Genomic DNA, 18,261 nt, shown 5'->3' on the forward strand with positions numbered 1-18,261 from the left:
CACCAAAAGAAAGCTCTATGTGTCCCCAAAAAAGGGTATAAAATTCATTTCAGTACAGCGCTGCATGACGGAATAAATGTCAGTCAAAGTACCGCAGCGCTGAATACTGAAAAATGGCCTGGATGGGAAGGGGGTTTAACACCGCGGATGTCAACTGGTTAAAACATGCGGTATTTATCTCATATTTTTTTTTTAATATGGTGGTTTCCAGTGAAAAAAGGCACATAGGGGCAGTCATTTGCAACTCATCAGTTATTTTACCTCAAATTTTACCTTTCATTAAGTATTTAGCTTAATGCATTGAGCCCACTGATACTTATTATTGTATATTGTATTATTGTATATATACATTATTATTATTGTATATTGTATACATTAGGTATGAGCGTCCAATAGTTCTGCAGTACAACATTGTCACCTTTAGAAGGCGCCCAAACCGAGGAAACCGGCCATCGTTCGGCGCTAAATTCACAGTCGACGTCACAAGCCTCCCATTGGCGAGGCGTGGTCACACCGGGAAGGTGACGTAAGCAGAGCTAGATATCATCCAGGCGAGGACCGCGAGCGTTACATTCCGGAAGAGGCACCGGCAGGAGACATGGTGAGGAGGGGCACGGAGCAGGCAAGGGGGGGTGCAGTGTGGGTGGCTTTAGCCGTGTGATAAAACCCTCTGCGGGCATTAGACGTTCCTGAACGTAGGATGGTTATAGCAAGACTTATAAAGGGTGTGGCCGGGTGTTCTTAACCTCAGGCAAGGTTCCATACAGAAGCTAAGGCCTCCATTATAAAGCTGTGTGCTATAAAATACCTCTGTGTTGCACTCTAACAGTAGACATAGTCTTTGTGTTAATCTGCTGTTGTCATCTGTCAGAGCAAGGTCTGATTTGTTGCTGTGGAGTAACACAGACAGTTATTATTGCAGACTCGGAGCTAGGTGATGTCTCCCACACCCCCACCAATGATGTTCAGCTGTCATGGAACTGTAAGAGCGGCCGCTCTTACAGTTCCATGACGACTGTTTAGTATGGATGGTGGAATCTATGGATGGTGGAATCTAAGTGTGTATGTATGGCTTGTAAGCCCACCAGATAACACTGACTTGTAGGGCCCCAGGAGCAAAGGTGCCCTTGCTTTCTTCCCTCTATTGTAGAGCTGCACCTTTTATACAGGTTGTGGGGGCCCATTCACAACACATTAATTTGGTTGCAGTAAAAGAGATCTTGCTTGCAGCATCTGATTCTTTTTCATTGACTTGTTCAGTGGTACACCTAAACCACACAGGTGTGAGCTCTCCCATGTACATTCCTATGTGCAGTGACAGGATGACACCTGGGGAATAATGTAGACGGCAACCATATTTTTTTTATATCTATGCTGTATTGTTCTATTCCATTTCCTGTCTGATCTGTCTTTGCTTTCCCCCTCCCAGGGTGACTTGACAGAAGATCAGCTCATTGGTGAGTTACTGTTCTGTTCTCTGATGCTGGTACATAAAACATGTAATTCAATAATGTATAGAGCCACAACTTTATTTTATTGTTTGTAAAGAGTCAGGAAGGGGTTAAAAAAACCCTGCTGTCAGTGGGGGGGTTTTTTTTTTTTATTCTGCTGCTTTCCATTACTTCCTATCATGTAGTCACAACAGGAAGTGAAAATAAATATCTTTAAAGAGAGGGAAATCCTTGATTAGACAGTTGCCACAGCAGCAAGTGTCCCCGTTGGAAGATTTTCTCTCTATCGCTGGTCTGGTGACAACAATTTTAGCTTTTCCCTCGCTTTCAGTCATGACAATGGTCACCAGGACAATTTAGAGAGAGAGAGCATCTCCAGTGGGGACATGGATATCGATTTTAAAAACCTGGTCGAAGTTGCTAACCCTTTCCTTCTCAATCCCAAAACAAGTTTTGGCTTTAGTTGACTAAAAAATGTTGGCGATCGTTGTGTAAACTTGCTTAAATGTTATCTTTTAGGCTTCCTAAGAGTTCACTGACCTACGACCTCCTTTCCTTACACTTTTCAGTTTTCATTCCTCTCTTTTTCTTGCCTGGTGTCTGATCAGGTAGACGGTAAGTGATTACAGCGTGCTCTGATACCTTTTTTTTTTTTTTTCTTTGTATTTTTTCCTTCTATATACTAATATAACTCCTAATTCCTTAACTCTGCATCCTTTTACTTTACACCCTAAAAAGTCTCATTTTAAACTCTCGTCTTGTACTGTTCTCTTCATGTTAACTAGGTTGGAGTATCGGCACGTTGCTTGACTTCTACTGAAAGCCCCTAAAGTTACCCTTAAGCTGGCCGGCTGAATGAAGAAAATATAACCGATTCCTCCATCAATGCTTACAAGTGTTGATTGAGGAATCTCCCGCTGTCTTCATTGTATCTTCTGTCAGAAAACCTGAACAGAGCCTGCAGCTAATTGGCTGTCTGCTCTGCTTTGTTTGTTCAAAGATTTTCCCACCAGCTCTTAGCTGATTGAGGGATGATGGCTGAAAGGGTGCTGATAGCGGCACACATTGTACAAATTTTGCATAGTGTATGGCCAGCTTCAGGCTTTGTCTAGCTGCGACTGTGGAACCAGCGCATGACAAGTCTTCCAAAGAAATTCAAACTCCACTCCACATGCATGTCGGCAAAGAGCAACCGCTGATGCGTTGGCGGTTGTGCTTTGCAGAGATGCATGTGGAGTTTGAATTTCTTTGGAAGATTGTCGTGTCCTGGTTCCACAGTTTCGTAGCTAGACAAGGCCTGAAGCTGGCCATACACTATGCAAAATTTGGCCATACACTATGCAATCCACACTCAGTGCACGGATGAGGGTCATCCGTGCACACAGTGTGGATTGCGGGGAGTCATGATAGGGGTGAGCTGTGTGTTTCGTGTTTTCAGTCTTCTTGTTTAGCTAAGGCCTGGTTCACCCCATGCAGAATGACAACGCATAGCACATAATGTGTGTGCGCTGTGTTGTTATAATTTATTGAAGTGCTTTTATGTCAATTCTATTGTTTCAGGCATCTTTTAACGCAACGATTTTGCATTGGTGTGAACAGGGCTTATTGCATTGTTTTTGCGTTGGGCAATGCAGCCCAATGGGGCTGGTGTGAACAAACCCTCAATATTGTATACCTGTAGGATCTGTCAGTGTGTGTTGGTCAATATTGAGTGAGCTGATGTCTACAACTTGTTTTGTTTCTTGTTGTGCATACATTGCAAGCACAGATCTATGCACAGTCACTAATCTATAAGATGTTATTACATGTGTTTGATGTGCAGCCTTATAAGGCGGTTGTGTTGTGGGTCTGTTCTGGTATTGCATGCAACTTTTAGCATTGCTCTGTGACACATGCCCCCCCTCCCTCGCAGTGATGAAATGGCCGTCGTCTGACTTCTCTCCGGATACCTTATATGGTAACAAAGCCTCATTCTGGCCTTTCTGGTGCTGTGCAGCGAGGAGCGAGGCGTTCCTGCAATAGACACTTCCCTACATTCCTAGCTGGGAAATGCCTGCAGGTTTCTCGGTGTCCCTCCTCCTCGTCCCGCCTAGATTTACCTTTATGTCTAGGCAGTTTTGTAGTCTGTGTTTCAGTGGCAGCTTAGACAGGGTGTGAGCATGAACAGGCAAAGCACTGCAAGGCTGAATAAGCTGCCCAGGCAGGCAGGGTGCAGTGCGAGATGATTACAGCTCCCCTCCCTGGAATTTGTCAGGAGGGGCCGCTCAGGGAGTGCTACAGGAAGGAAGTGGCACACTAATAAGTGACAGGCTGTCTGCATGTAGCCTACGATTTGTGCCTGTGTAGTGGAGGAATGCATGCCACTGCTTCTGTAACCATACAGTCTTCTACTAATTCTTAGCCCAGCTATTATTATTCTTATTTTTTTTTCTTATATTTTTCCCTAAGGCCTGGTTCACACCTAGGCGAATTGCATATGCGCGTCTGTCACGTGTTTTTTTTTTTTTTTTACCGCGATGCGCGGTAAAAAAATTGCGCGACAAACGCGCGTTTCCGAGGGCTACTTGGGCTGTATCCCAATTGAAACGCGCAACAAAAACGGCCCAAAGTAGTACATGTACCTTTTTCAGGCGTGGGCCGTTTTGTAGCGCGTTAGGGACGGGCTGAAATACGGCAAGGTGTGAACCAGACCCATTGAATACAATGGGATTTAGATGTTTGAGCGTTTTGTAGAGCGTTCGTCGAGCGTCAGGTGTGAACGAGGTGTAAATGCATTATTTTGTATTTAAAACACTGAACTGCAGTTTCCAATAATTTGACCAATCTTCCAGCAATTCCAGATATCTGTATCGGGAATATCAATCCTATTGCACACCTTTTTGTGTTGTGTCCTCAGCAAAAAGACCTTGCCCACCAAACCTTCATTTTATATCGCTTACAAACGACATGGTACAGAACCTAGTAGAGAGCCTTGTTATACACCACTAGTGACCGCTCTCTGTTCTGAATTGGTCCTTCATTGTGAGGACATCCTGCCCACAGACCGGAGTGTCAGAGAGAAGAGGTAGAAACGCTGACTGCTGGGGGAGTGAAGGATAAATGAGTAAAAGTGCTTTGTACTAGTACCCTAGGAAAAAGCGGGGCTTTAAAGTGACGCTAAACTCTGGCATTAAAGAAGAATTAAACTCTTCTTTGTTTTTGGATATATCTACTGCTAACCAGCTGCAGTGTGCAGAAAACCCAGCACTTGTCAGAGACCAATTCAGTCACTCTTCCAAACGGTCCAAAATAAAGTTATTTAACTCCAGCTGTGATACAAGAAAAATGCAGCGCAGTATGTTAAAATCACATCAGTGCCCATGCATTTAATGCAGTCAACACAACACACATGGTATGAATCCATCCTGATGCTGCAACATCTAACAGGAACTGAACAAATCTTTGTGGACAGGCTCACTGTTTTTATTTTGAGTGGGTTGTTGGTTCAGTTCAAGGAACACTCAGCACTTCCTCCCCCTTACACTGTGGTTGTGTTATTGTGAACAAGAAATAAGGTGCCTTGCCAAAGTAGCTCCTCAAGACTGTCGTTTTCATCCACCTTCCAAGTTCATGTCACATACAGGGCCTAAAGAAGAGGGAGGTTAGCCTAGTCCATCTTAAACATATTTGCATGCTTGCTAATGTGTGCAAAGTTTCCAGTAAGCTTCTTCATATAGCTGTTCTAGTTCAGGCGACAAGTGAACTGCTGGTTATTGGTAAGATTGCTGTAAGTGCCAAAATCTGCCTTGGGTATAACATTTGATTTAGGCAGAAATGGAATCCACCTCCGAGTCCAGACACAGACCTCTAAGCAGCATATATATATTTTTTTACCTGAACTGTTGAGCTGACTTGTCGTGTATAGACATCAGGATGCTGAGGGACATTCCAGTGGAGGAGACAGGCTTCAGTGACCGGAGAAGCAGGGAATTTACTTGAAATGAGCTGCAAAATGAATCTAGCGGCATTTCAGTTGCCTAATACTGCCATTACAGTTTGTGAAGGCCACTTTAAGTTCCAATAGCTTAAAGGCCCATTCACAGATATGGGTTACAGCATTGTGCGGGGAAAATGAGCATTTTACTGCATGGTAACGTAGACTTAATGGCTAAAGCAACTGTTGGCACTTTAAAAGGGAACTATAGCCAAACCATTTTTTGGGGCTTTTCCTCTTTTAGGTCAAGGAGGACATTTTACTAATGTCCTTCTGTGACTCAAACTCTGCATATAGTGGGGCTACTGCCCACTATATACTGACCGCACAGAGCCGCGCAGCAGCTGGGAAAGGTCCCAACAATGTTGTTGGGATCCACCCCGCTGCCTGACAGCTGCCTCTGCCTCTCTAGAGCCTGCTGTGCCCGCCCCCTCCCCGGGGGGGGGGGGGGGGGGGGGGGAGAAGAAGTCATGAGCTGAGTGATCAGCAGTTTGTGATCGCTCAGTTCCCAAGTAGTAGAGCCGGCGTGTGACAACTGCAGTGTCACACTTCGGCTCAAACTAATGGGGAGAAAACATTTTACTGTAGCATTGGTAGAACAGTGAAACCACCCTTGTCCACAGAAGCCTTGCAACGCATACAATGGCCCTTTCTGAGTGGGCAAACTGTTTCCCCTAATAAACCCCACCCTACCCCCCAAAAATCCCAGGCCAGTACCTGTATTACCAGAGAGCAAGGTGGTAACAAACTCTTGAAGAACTAATGACAGGAAAAGGGAAACGGTTTACCTTGGGATGCATTCCATTGTGGGGATCTTGGGTTTGTCATCTTTTAACATCAGCAGAACCTTGGGGACAATAACTGCTATGAAGACCACTGGAATTTAGTTTGGACTAGAAAGCCTCCCCAACTGGGATAATTGGACTAGAAAGCCTCCCCAACTGGGATAATTGGACTAGAAAGCCTCTCCACCGGGATAATTGTTAAATTGTGGTCTGTGGTCTATGTCCCTGTTGAAACATTGAGCACCTAATATGGTAACCAGTTGTGGGAAGAAATTTCCTCTCCAAACCTTATCTGACTGACCCTCGGATGTCTAGCAGTTATAGGATGACATATGGATGACATTTAAGACTTTTCTGCAAGTAGAGTAACACAATCAGGTAATAGGAAGGCTTGTACTGTGCAATTCAGAACTATCTGCCTAGAATTCAACATGCATACATTTCAGACAAATAATGCCTCTGTCTGTCTGCACATTTTGAAATGACATCTGCTTTGACAAATTCCCTCTTGATGTAATAAACATTGCTTAGAAAGAGTAATGTAAATTTCTTCTTCCAGATTACAAAGATGCTTTTAACCTCTTCGATAAGACTGGAGATGGTAAAATCTTCTATTTCCAGTGTGGAGATGTCCTGCGAGCTTTGGGGCAAAACCCAACGAATGCCGAAGTCATGAAAGTTTTGGGAAACCCAAAGAGTGATGGTGAGTTATCTCTCTAGTAGAAACTGTTTTACAATGGTCTTCCCTATGTTGGATGAGATAGGACAGGAAATGCTAGTGATGTAGGGGTCAGCAGAAAGGACCACAGTGCATGGTGATAGATGCTGCCATCAGATGCTCCGGAAGTGTTGATTGCAAAGATTCTTCTTGGGGCAGTAGTATTTGCAAAGATCTGAGAAACGGGTGGCATGACAGGGGAGTAAAAAAAAAAGTGTGGTTTTCATCACTGTAGAAGGAGTGCAGGGTAACCATTTACTTGGTAAAGACCTATGGGCAGCACAGTGGTATAGCGGTTAGCGCTTCTGTCTTGCAGCACTGGGGGTCCCTGGTTTTTGAATCCCGGCCAGGACACTATCTGCAAGGAGTTTGCATGTTCTCCCTCTGCTTGTGTAGGTTTCCTCCCACACTCCAAAGACATGCTGGAAAGTTAATTGGCCCTCGTATGTATGCAGGGACCTTAGACTGTAAGCTCCTTGAGGACACGGATTGATGTGAATGGGCAACTATGTAAAGGACTGTGTACATTGTCAGCACTATGTAACATGCCAATAATACGTCTTTACTATGTGTAGGTGACGGACACACTTTTCATTCAGCATGGAAACTTCATTCACAAGTAGTGTTCAGTGTGCACGTCATTGGACATTTAACATACAATATGTATGGTGTCTGTTTTTGCTTTATTTTCTGCAACTAAGCATAGTTTCTTTTCACAGAGATGAACAGCAAGATGCTTGACTTTGAGCAGTTCCTTCCTATGTTGCAAACAATCGCTAAAAACAAGGACCAGTGCACAATTGAGGACTTCGTTGAGGGGCTGAAAGTGTTCGACAAGGAAGGCAATGGATGTGTAATGGGGGCAGAACTTCGCCACGTACTAATTACTTTAGGTAACAACTATCTTAGGAACAAAGCCTGTGTTCTGTTGCGCATTCATTTTAGTTTCATATTTGAGCAACTGTGTTGACCAGAACGTGGTCTAGTGGTCCAGTACTGAATTTGTAGGAATCCAATGACTGGTGTCTGTTAAGGGAGGGCTTAATTAGCACATCCTGTTTTATAAAGGATATTTTAACAGACTGAATGGCTGCACATGACATAGTCACTACTCCTTATGGAACTATGTTCAGGGACAGGGCAAAATGGTAATGCAGTATTTTTCTGAAGAGGTCCATATTTTAGCTTTTAAAACCGGAAATGATGGCATAATTTAAAGAAACTGTGCTTGGAAAGACTAACCATCAAAGCACTGCAGCCTACCTAGATTTTCAGCAATTGGCTCAGTCAGAAAAGGCTGATGGAACTGATGGAGTGGGTCTTTCAATGTAGCAGAACTGTTGGTGATGGGATTCCTCCATTAGGTTAGCCTAAAGGTGCCCATACACTGCTCGATTCTCGTATGAGAATCGCGGGAAATCCCGCGATCGTACGAGAATCGAGCAGTGTGAACGAAGACGTGCGACCGTACAGTAGAAAAACGCTAGAAAAACAGCCGAAACTCGTAATGGGGGGGCGGGCTTGCGATGATCGAGAGTACGATCTGCCTGTCCAAGATGGGCAGATCGTACGTTTTTGTTTTTTTTAATCACTTTACAACCATCGCAAGGCTAAGGTCTTGCGATGGTTGTACAGTGTATGGCCACCTTCAGTCTTTTATAAAATAAATCTACACTTAAAGGGCAGAGCACTTAAAGCTGGTAGATGGTAGAAGTACATTAGGTTTCTTGAGACTCCATTGATGACATCCATGCTCCTGAGTTCCTGGGCCTGCCCTCCGGAGGTCATAATGAGGAGAAGACTCATGGTTGATTTTTGTTAATGTGAATATTCATTTTAAAAAGAGGAAATGCATGCGTTTACTGTTTTACCTGCCAAAGTGTTTGTAACTCTTGCACAAGCAATCTGGTGCTGTACACATACTTTCCACACTGCACAGTCCTAAAAGTGACACATGTCGTTTCTAATTAAGCAATTTCTTCCATCTTCTTGGTTAGAAATCCTTTGACAGACAGTGTACATGTGTTTTTATGTGCAAAATGTGTGTTGTGACCCCGTAATATAAATGAGAATATCCCAAGTGTTATCACATCTAATGTATTTGAAAACTCGATGATGGTCTGTAACAAAACGAATTGCAAGAAAAAGAAGCTCGTTTGTGTGTAGGTGCTACGCGAGCTCAGCAATGTCTTCCAGCTCACGCAACACCTACGCACAAACCAGCTTCTCTTCTCTTTTTTTCTTACATGTGTTTTAACATTTTGTCTGGATTTCCACTTTAACTTGCTTTGTGGATGACAAGGCAGGTAGAGACATAGCAGATAAATACAAGTTGTACTCTCTTCTAAAAGAAGTTAGTTTACATTGATGACTGAAATACCATTTGAGGCCGAACTGTTCCCTTAGTGGTTACCTTATGCACTTTATTCTGAAAACCTCTGTTGTGTTTCAGGAGAAAAGATGCAAGAGGATGAGGTGGAAATGCTTCTGTCTGGGCATGAAAATGCTAATGGAGAAATTTGTTATGAAGGTAAGTGCATGCTCTTTTCTATGTAAATGAAATCTGTCTTTTTTTTCTTGCTGATTTAAGAAGGAGCCTTCAATTACTAGGTATGCCTGTAATTCTTTTTACTTTTGTGTTGCTCATCCCATTTCCACTCAAAAGAAACTTTCCTGCCATAATTGTATGTTCAGGGACTATAAATGTTTATTTGGCAATTAACTTCTGTTTCATGTAATCTTTTGTTTATAAAGGGCCACTAAACCTAAAGCAGAAGTTGTTTAATATAAAGAAGCTCATATGACACTTCAGACGTACATTTCAGATTATCTTGGCATTTCCTGACCTACAGACTGCCAGCTACTGCTCTACATATGTAAGAGAGGCTGAGCAGAAGCCACCTTTCTGAATGTTAGGTTTATTGGTCCTTGACTGTGGTAATTTTTTTATTCTAATTCTGTTTGGGGTTTCTCTGATGAATCTTCCTTCCAACAGACTTTATCAGGCACGTCATGTCTAGCTGACCACCCCCCCTGGGTATGCTGGTTCCTCCATCTGGTTTCAGTTTGTTTGTTTTTTACTTTTATCCCTCTTTAAATGTCTTCCATCTCCTGGATGCATTGGCATGTCTCTGCATGCTCTCTGCTCTGCCAGAGCTGCATTGTATTAGTTAGCTCCTTTAACAAAACTAAGCTGTCATGGCGGCACCTTAATAAACTTGGCCAGTGAACTTCCTTTTGCAGAAAAACTACCTGCGACTGTGTGCGATGTGTAATTGCTGTTTGACATTAGTTGTTAACATTTTAGTATTTGCTTAACTTTTGAGGCCAAATAGCCACCCTGGGGTAGAGCCATGGATAAATAAGTTTTGAATAGCTACTTTCACCAAGAACCAAGTCTATGGTGCGGTACCATGTGCATTAGAGGTACTAATTCACATACAACTGTTTTTTTTTTTTTTTCATCATCTGATATTTTGGGAAGTCCAAATGACAGGTCAGAGCAGTAACCTTGCGGCATTAATGTCAATCCATGCACTGATGCAGAATTTTCATAAATATATGTTGCCTTGACACTGGAACACTGATCTTTCAGTGATTAGATTGTTACCTAATTTTTGATTTACACTAAAGATGTAAGAAAATTGAAATGGCCCAACGGTTACCTGTTGAGTAAAACCTCAGTAAGTCCTCAGTTATATTTAGACCCTATGGCAAGATAACACAAGGTATCAAACCTTGTCTGAAACAGAAGTGTGACGTTGGACTGGTGTGTGCAATGTGGTTTCCTCCTGCAGTTCTGAATACTTTTTGCTTTCTTGCTCTTGGCGATCTGTTGATTTGTACTGCTTCTTTTAGTAGATGTAGATGTTTCCAATGCTTCAGCTAAATACTTTTTGCCTTTTCAATACTTGCTGTAGATGACATTGTACTGATCAGTAGTACATAACACATTTTGTGATCTGGGAGAGGGGCTCCTATGGTTGTGGGGATGGGATTGTTTTTGTTTTGTTTTCTAAACAGAAATTGGGTCCAAAAAAAGATTTCTTTCATTTGTTCTTCTGTAGGATTTCAAAAAAAATAAGTCATCTGATGGACGTGTCATTTTTATTGGTTTAATTGGTACTCCTAGAACATGTAAAAGACAAATCTTGTATGTCCGAGTCCATGAAACATATTGTTTGTAAGCCTACTGACATCCATTCATACAAGAGATCTTTCATAAACTGTAGCAAAACACTCAACCATATTAGATTCAAGTCTCATTCTGGACTCTAACAGCAACTCTGAGCTGGAGTATTTGTTACTTTGTTGTACTCGCATACACTATAAAGCTATCGGAAGAAATGCTCACATCTGTCGAGTCCCTGGTGTTAGTAAGTTTGAAAGCACTCTTTGACTACCTGGACCACTGTAGACTACAAGACTTCGACATCAGAATTCACAATTTCATTTGGTTTCATGATTAAGTGTCTAAAAGAACAAATATTCTCAGTGCCCATTGCAGCCAGTCAGTTTTCTTTTGCTTGTTATTTTAGCCTGAAAAGTTGACTGGTTTACGCAACAGACTTAATTTTGATCCGTAAGGGTGTTGATTTGATTGACTCCTCAGCAAAATGTCTAGCATCATTGTTGTGTTCATTTAGGGACTATATTACTTAAGTCAGCCCTGTAGGCCCATCTTCTAATGTGGGAGCCCCTGCCCCTTTTACAAGGAATCGTGTGCTTTGTGGCTCGAGTTTCACAGAAATGTGGTGATTTCATCACCTTTTACGGGGTCCAGTGTCCGTATTGAAATCACTTTGCTATTTCTTGTGTAAACAGAAGAGCACACTTCCCATACCAAGCTTTCTAACACATGAGTAACTTATTTTCTTTTTGTTTTGTTTGCAGAACTGGTCCGGATGGTAATAAATGGCTGAATCTTCTCTGCTTCAGAGCACCAGCATCCAGAAGGGGGCAGTTCTTTGTATTAATGCTCCTGTCTTTTATATTTTATTTTCCTTGGAGGGAAGGTTGAGCTTACTAGTGGTGGGCATTTTGTTTCCTCCATTGGTCTGTCTCAGGAGAGCAGCCGGCTCACCACAGGGGACTCGTTGCTCTTTGAGACAAGAGATCACATCATCATCATCACTGCTCCCACGCGTGAACCACTGCAAAAGGAACCTGGAGTTCAGTAGTTATTGTACCATGCAGATAATAAATTATTTCTATTTTTCCTTCTCGCCAAATAAACTGCATGCCTTTTCCTAAACATACCTGTGACTTTAAGCATTGTGAATTAATACCGGATGAATAATGAATGGTCCCCTTTTGTCCTCTCATTCTGCATATAAACACACTACATCAGGGCTAAAAATTTCCACTCGCCCCCCTCGCAAATGGCGAGTGAAAACTGCGTGGGGGCGAGTGGAAATGAAGCTTTTGAGTCTGGCACTATCGCAGAGGCAGCTGCTCGTCCAGCCATAGATCGGATCTGCAGCTCATCCTCAGAGCGCAGGAGCTGAATAGGGGAAGCGTCCTGGCTGCTTGCACATGCTCAGTGCAAGTTTTCTTTCCCAGAGTGTCAGTGTTCTCTGGGTCTGAAACCCGAGCTTTCTGCTCTAACAAAGTAAACTCTGCAGAAGTTAGAGCAGTGATTTAACCCCTACTGTGCCACAGGATCTATACAGTTTGGACACACAAATGTATTTATTAATATGAGCAAATGTGTTTGTGTAATGCCCTGTGTGTGTGGTGTGTGTTTTGTGCTATGCCCAGTATTGGTCCAGCAAGAGAATGATTAGTTTGTTCCCAGGTACACTCGGTACAAGATGGATAGGATGGAGTGGGGTCAGGCAGGGCAAATGGTGGCAAGTAACTTTTAAGGCCTGGCTAGTAGCTCAGGACCTGAAATTTTGAGTCCTGCACTACATGATGTAGGAGGATTGGTCTTTCCATATATTTGATTTCAATGCACCGCCATGCCCCCTACCGCTCCTAGGAAAATAAACTATATGAAGAACTTGCTCATTGTGACTAGTTACTTTTTTTATTTTTCTAAATAATATGAAACCTAATTTGGTCACTATTGCCAAGTTGTTTTGTGGAGATCCCTTTTCTCCAGTAGTAATATATGGATTTTATGTTGCCATCATTGGTGTACCATTTACTTGGTGAAAGGATCAGTTAGTTACACAAGTGGCCTTACTAAAAAACCTCAATCTCATTTGCAGTTTTATATTTAATCAGTGCTTGCTCATGCTTCTAGTGACTTACTTGGCTCAGTCATACCCAGCTCATACAATTGCAAGATCTATGAAGCATTCACCGAGTTAACACTTGTATGTCCTGCATTAAGAAATTGGAGCTAAAATATTTTCATTGTTTGCACTGATAATCTTTTACGGCAGGGGTGCCCATAACGTCGGTCGTGATCTACCAGTGATCGCGATGTCCTCTTCTCCCTCCCGTGGGGTTTCTCTGGATCCCCCCTGCCCTCCCCATCTGTATGCAGCGGGGATCCGAGAAGAAGTGAAGGAACCGTCGCAGCCGAGGACGGAGCCGCTGTAACAGAACTAAGGCCGAGCGGTGAGGAGAGAGGGAGACGCTCGGTCAGGTTCTGACAGCCGGCGCCTCTTTCTCCCCTCACCGCTCGGCCTTAGTTCTGTTACAGCGGCTCCGTCCTCGGCTGCGACGGTTCCTTCACTTCTTCTCGGATCCCCGCTGCATACAGATGGGGAGGGCAGGGGGGATCCAGAGAAGAAAATGAGACCCCCCCCCCCGTGCGTGGCCGAGCGGCAGAGGATCAGTACATATCAGTGATGTGCAGGACAAACACTGATCACTCCAGTGTTTGTAAATAACTGGGGACACATAGTACTACATGTACCCAGTTATTTACAATGTGTCCCCAGTTATGAATGAACAGGATGAGAATTACATCACTTTCTGTTCATTCATGAGTTTCTCAATGGGGAGAAGCACTCAGTACAGAGGCTCCTCCCCATTCAGAAAACGGATGATCGTAAAATATTTTCTGAATGAATGGGAAGCCTCTTTGCTTTCCATTCATTCAGAACAGAGGCTGCAGAAAGAGATTGTGTCGTCAATTTCTTTTTCTATTTTAAAAGGGAAATATCAGGGGGCTAGACCCCAAATATTTCCCCAAAAGCCCCCCCCCCCAAGGGAAAACAAAAATTGATTTAAAAAATAAATTAAATACAATTAAAAAGAAATAATAAAAAAAAATCCTGGAGGCAGGGCGCTGGGTGACATCACACGCCTGTTGGGGATGGGGGGAGCTGGCTACGGCTATGCTTCCGCGGTGCTCATGCGACTGCCGGCTGAATGTGTCAGACACTGCAGAAGGAAAGGGGCAGGACACCTCTCCCCATGTGCAACGTCGGCCACACGAGCACCACGGGAGGACAGGACGCCGGGGCCTCTAGGACGCACTGGAATGTAAGCCGGCCGACTCCCTGCGTTCATGGGCAGGAGGGGGTGTGGGGTTGTATTGAAGTCAATGGCGCCGCAGCCATGCCCCCCACCCACAGTGCGATCGCCTGCACCCGAAACACAGGCACATTAGTGCCTGCATTCTGGTCCAGTGCAAACTGCAAAAATAGTGCTTTCCTCATTTTTGTGGCTATCCTATAAAAATTATACCATGAGAAGTGTGCATTTAAGCTAACCCAAAGATCGACTAGGCCAGTGTTTCTGAACCCCAGGCAAAAAAAGATGTGGACTTCCCTTTCACATCAGGATCCCCCTTCACATATTCCCCTTCCTTTAGTGAAAATTTGACAACACCTCTGACAAAGCCAGAAGGCGCCCTGGTTAAGAAATGCTGGACTAGAATGGACAAATCCAAGTAATGTGTTCAGGATGTGAAATGGAAGCGGAAACTGACAGCCAACTGGGAATGGAAAGAACCCAAGATAGGCGAACAGAACGATGCATGGGCAACTGGAGTTTTATTTAAAGCCTGTGTCAAGGCAATACAAAACCACACCCCACCACAATACATGCACATTTACCCATGTTTTATCCCTTTTAAAAACACTCAAGTGCTGAAAAATACATGTTGATCTGCCAGAAACGTGCTTGCTTAATTCCTGTGGGCTGTGAGCACAAGTTTTTTTTGTGGAACGCCGTCAGCCCTGTCCAGTGTGTTGTGTCTGCTAAGCTACTCATTCAATTCCACTTGCAAATCTCTGCAGCATGAAGTCTTCTTATTCTGTAGTCAGATCACTTGGAAGGCCACATAGGTTTTTGAAAACATAGGTAGTGTGCAGAGGACACATGACAGCTCTGAATTTCTGACCAGGTCAAAAGGTACTATTCTAAAGTTTTAAACAAGAAGCAAATGATCTCAAGCTCGTTCACACATTTTTAGTTAGGCCTCATTCACACTTTGATTTGGGAAGCCTAAATTTCCTGTTTAGATGCAGCGTCTGTCACCCATTCAAGTTAATGAACGGGTGACAGCAGTCGCATCTGTAATCGGCACTCCTCATCTAATCCTATGTGACACAATTATATGCGGTTTGGAATAGATTACTGTTTCTGGATCTATCGATCGTGCATCCAGTGACAATCATCTATTCCAAACTGCATGTAATCCTATTACATACGATCACATGCAGGCAGCCGCTGTCACCCGGTCATTACCTTAAATGGGTGACAAAGGCCAGAGGAGATTTGGGATTCCTGCGGCAGTGTGAAGAGTGTTAGAACTAAAGGTATTTGCATATATTCTTGGCATTTGCAAAAGATGTGCATTAGAAGTTTTTATACACTGCCACAAACTTGTTGAATCTCTCTTCTGGTATTGACTTAGTCATAACTCATAATTATCCCTTGCAAGGTTGCCTCATTTGGCATTGGTATACCAGGGCTATTTTGTTCCTCAGGGACTTCACTGGAAGTTACTCCAACGTATGCTTAATGTTCTGGATGGCCTTTTAGCAGCCACAGTCCAGGTGTTCAACATGATCACTTGTGGGAATCAGTCTGTTCAACTTTAACATCATCCTTTGCTGTGCCTATGCAGGGCAAAGGAAAATATTCACTTAAAGGGTTTCTAAACCCTCACGTTTTTTTGCATATATCTATGGCTAGCAAGCAGTAGATATATGCAAACAGTTAAAAAAAAAACAAAAAAACAAAACCCCGCTTTAAAAGCATTTTAAACTTACCTGTGTCTTCGCCGCGCGCTCCCGTCCAAAAATGCTTGGGCGGCTGCAAAGCATCTTGGGGCGGGTGCATGCGCAGTTTGGATTTTCGGCCGGGAGACGAGGAGAGACACAAGGTAAGTCTATGGACGCGTGCACCCGCATGCAGACACCGTGGGCCAGGAAGTGCCAGTAAGGACAGAGGAGTCAGCGCTGGATCGGAGACCCGCAGCAGCGCTGGAGAGGAGGCTGGAGAGGAAGATCGGATTAAGAGACATAATTTAAGGTAAGTGCTGACATTTACACTGGGGGGAGGGAAAAAAGTTTTTGACTTTAATGTCACTTTAATTGCTTGGCCACCTTCTGCATATACTCCACTTTATTTGCTCCTCATCACTTCTCGGAGGAAAGCGACATATGGTTCTTACTGGTATAGGATAGCATGTGACTCTACATTCCACCCGTAATGCAACAGTGGTGCCGCAGCATTCACTTGGTTGGACAAAATCACGTGGGGAGCAGAGAACGGTTGTGGACTTTCTCCTCTGCCTGGTACATGGTGATAGCAAAAGGGAAGGTGAGCATACACATCGGAGGATGAACTATTTAAGTCATACTGTATAAGCAAAGCACAGTTTCCCCTTCCTAAATATCCTGGCAGTATGAACTCTGTTTTGGGAAACCTAAGCATGCAACATTAAAATAGAATAAAACCTTAAACAAAAATGCCTATAAAATGTATTTGGTGTTCATAAGCATGGCCAGGGGAGTGTCTACCCCATTTCAGCAGATCCTACTAAAATCGTCTTCTGGCCCACCTCCTTTCCCGAGGTTATTTGATGATTGAATCAGTGAAGATTCTCCCTGCATATTCTTGAGCGCCGCTAAGAGAAATACAAAAGCCAATTAAAACCTTATGTACAACATCTGCTAAACATATGTTTCTGTAAGCCCAGGCAATGGCAGCTCAAAAGGGAAATGTAGCCTCTAAGGCCCTTCTACGACACCAAGGACTGCTGATGCATGAAATATACAGTGAGGGGAATTCATCAAAACTGGAGCATAATACTCTGGAGCAGTTCCCCATGGCAACCAATCAGCTTCTTTCTTCAGTTTGTTCAGTTAAGATTTGAAAATGAAAGGTAGAAGCTGATTGGTTGCCATGCACAGCTGCTCCCGTTTTGATAAATTCCCTTCATAATCTTTATATTTGAATAACTGTTACTATTGATGCAGTAAGGCAAGGAAAGAGGTCAGATTCAGAGTAGCCTCAGGCTTTTGATGAAAAGCAAGACAAGCTGCATGATTTCTTCTTTTAGATTATAAGCATATAATTCATATTACAGAAAGGGATGAGCAGCGGTCTGAGCCTGCTGGGGCTGCTATAGCACCTCAAAGATGGCAGCACTCAGCAGTAGTCTTATTCCCGATTCACACCTTTGTGTTATATGAAGGTTTGGCTCAGTCAAATACCTATTTAGTTTGGCCATTGCTGAACCTCTGAACAGGCAAAATTCGTCAGCTCATCCCTAATAACATGCATAAAATATGTTCAATGCACATATAACCTTATAGGAAGAAAATAAAATGCAGCTTACATTTTCCTCTCATGACAGGTTTCCTTTAAAGTGACCCTTTTGCTATGAAGTCGTCAACTGTCTGCAGAGCCAATAGCTACAGACCTCCAAGCTACGTCTGGCCATCAGATTGGCACAACAACAGTGCGTAGAGAGCTTCATGGAATGGGTTTCCATTGCCGAGCAGCTGCATCCAAGCCTTACATCACCAAGTGCAATGCAAAGCGTCGGATGCAGTGGTGTAAAGCACGCCGCCACTGGACTCTAGAGAAGTGGAGACATTTTCTCTGGAGTGATGAATCACACTTCCCTGTCTGGCAATCTGACGTGTCTGGGTTTGGTGGTTGCCAGGAGAACAGTACTTGCCTGACTGCATTGTGCCAAGTGTAAAGTTTAGTGGAGGGGGGATTATGGTGTGGGGTTGTTTTTCAGGGGTTGGGCTTGGCCCCTTAGTTCCAGTGAAGGAAACTCTTAAGACATCAGCATACCAAGACATTTTGGACAATTTCATGCTCCCAACTTTGTGGGAACAGTTTGGGGATGGCCCCTTCCTGTTCCAACATGACTGCGCACCAGTGCACAAAGCAAGGTCCATAAAGACA

The 18,261-nt window shown here is 43.5% G+C and overlaps 1 protein-coding gene across 2 annotated transcripts; it reads left to right on the top strand.

The window, feature by feature from the left end:
• Positions 1–486: 486 nt before the first annotated feature.
• Positions 487–12,185, top strand: LOC108790528 (myosin light polypeptide 6-like). 2 transcript variants are annotated; one of them, XM_018560808.1, is made up of 7 exons: positions 487–601; positions 1,430–1,457; positions 6,769–6,912; positions 7,647–7,820; positions 9,380–9,457; positions 9,923–9,964; positions 11,821–11,941. In XM_018560808.1, exons 1-6 carry the CDS (start codon positions 599–601, stop codon positions 9,949–9,951), a joined length of 456 nt encoding a protein of 151 aa, XP_018416310.1. In that variant the 5' UTR covers positions 487–598; the 3' UTR covers positions 9,952–9,964; positions 11,821–11,941. The 2 variants fall into 2 exon arrangements, with proteins under 2 accessions (XP_018416310.1, XP_018416311.1); XM_018560809.1 differs by lacking the exon at positions 9,923–9,964 and having other exon boundaries at positions 11,821–12,185.
• The last annotated feature ends 6,076 nt before the right edge of the window (positions 12,186–18,261 follow it).

This window comes from Nanorana parkeri, unplaced genomic scaffold (genome assembly GCF_000935625.1).
Source record: "Nanorana parkeri isolate BGI_ZX_2015 unplaced genomic scaffold, ASM93562v1 scaffold478, whole genome shotgun sequence".
In the NCBI taxonomy this organism is placed as follows: Eukaryota; Metazoa; Chordata; class Amphibia; order Anura; family Dicroglossidae; genus Nanorana; species Nanorana parkeri.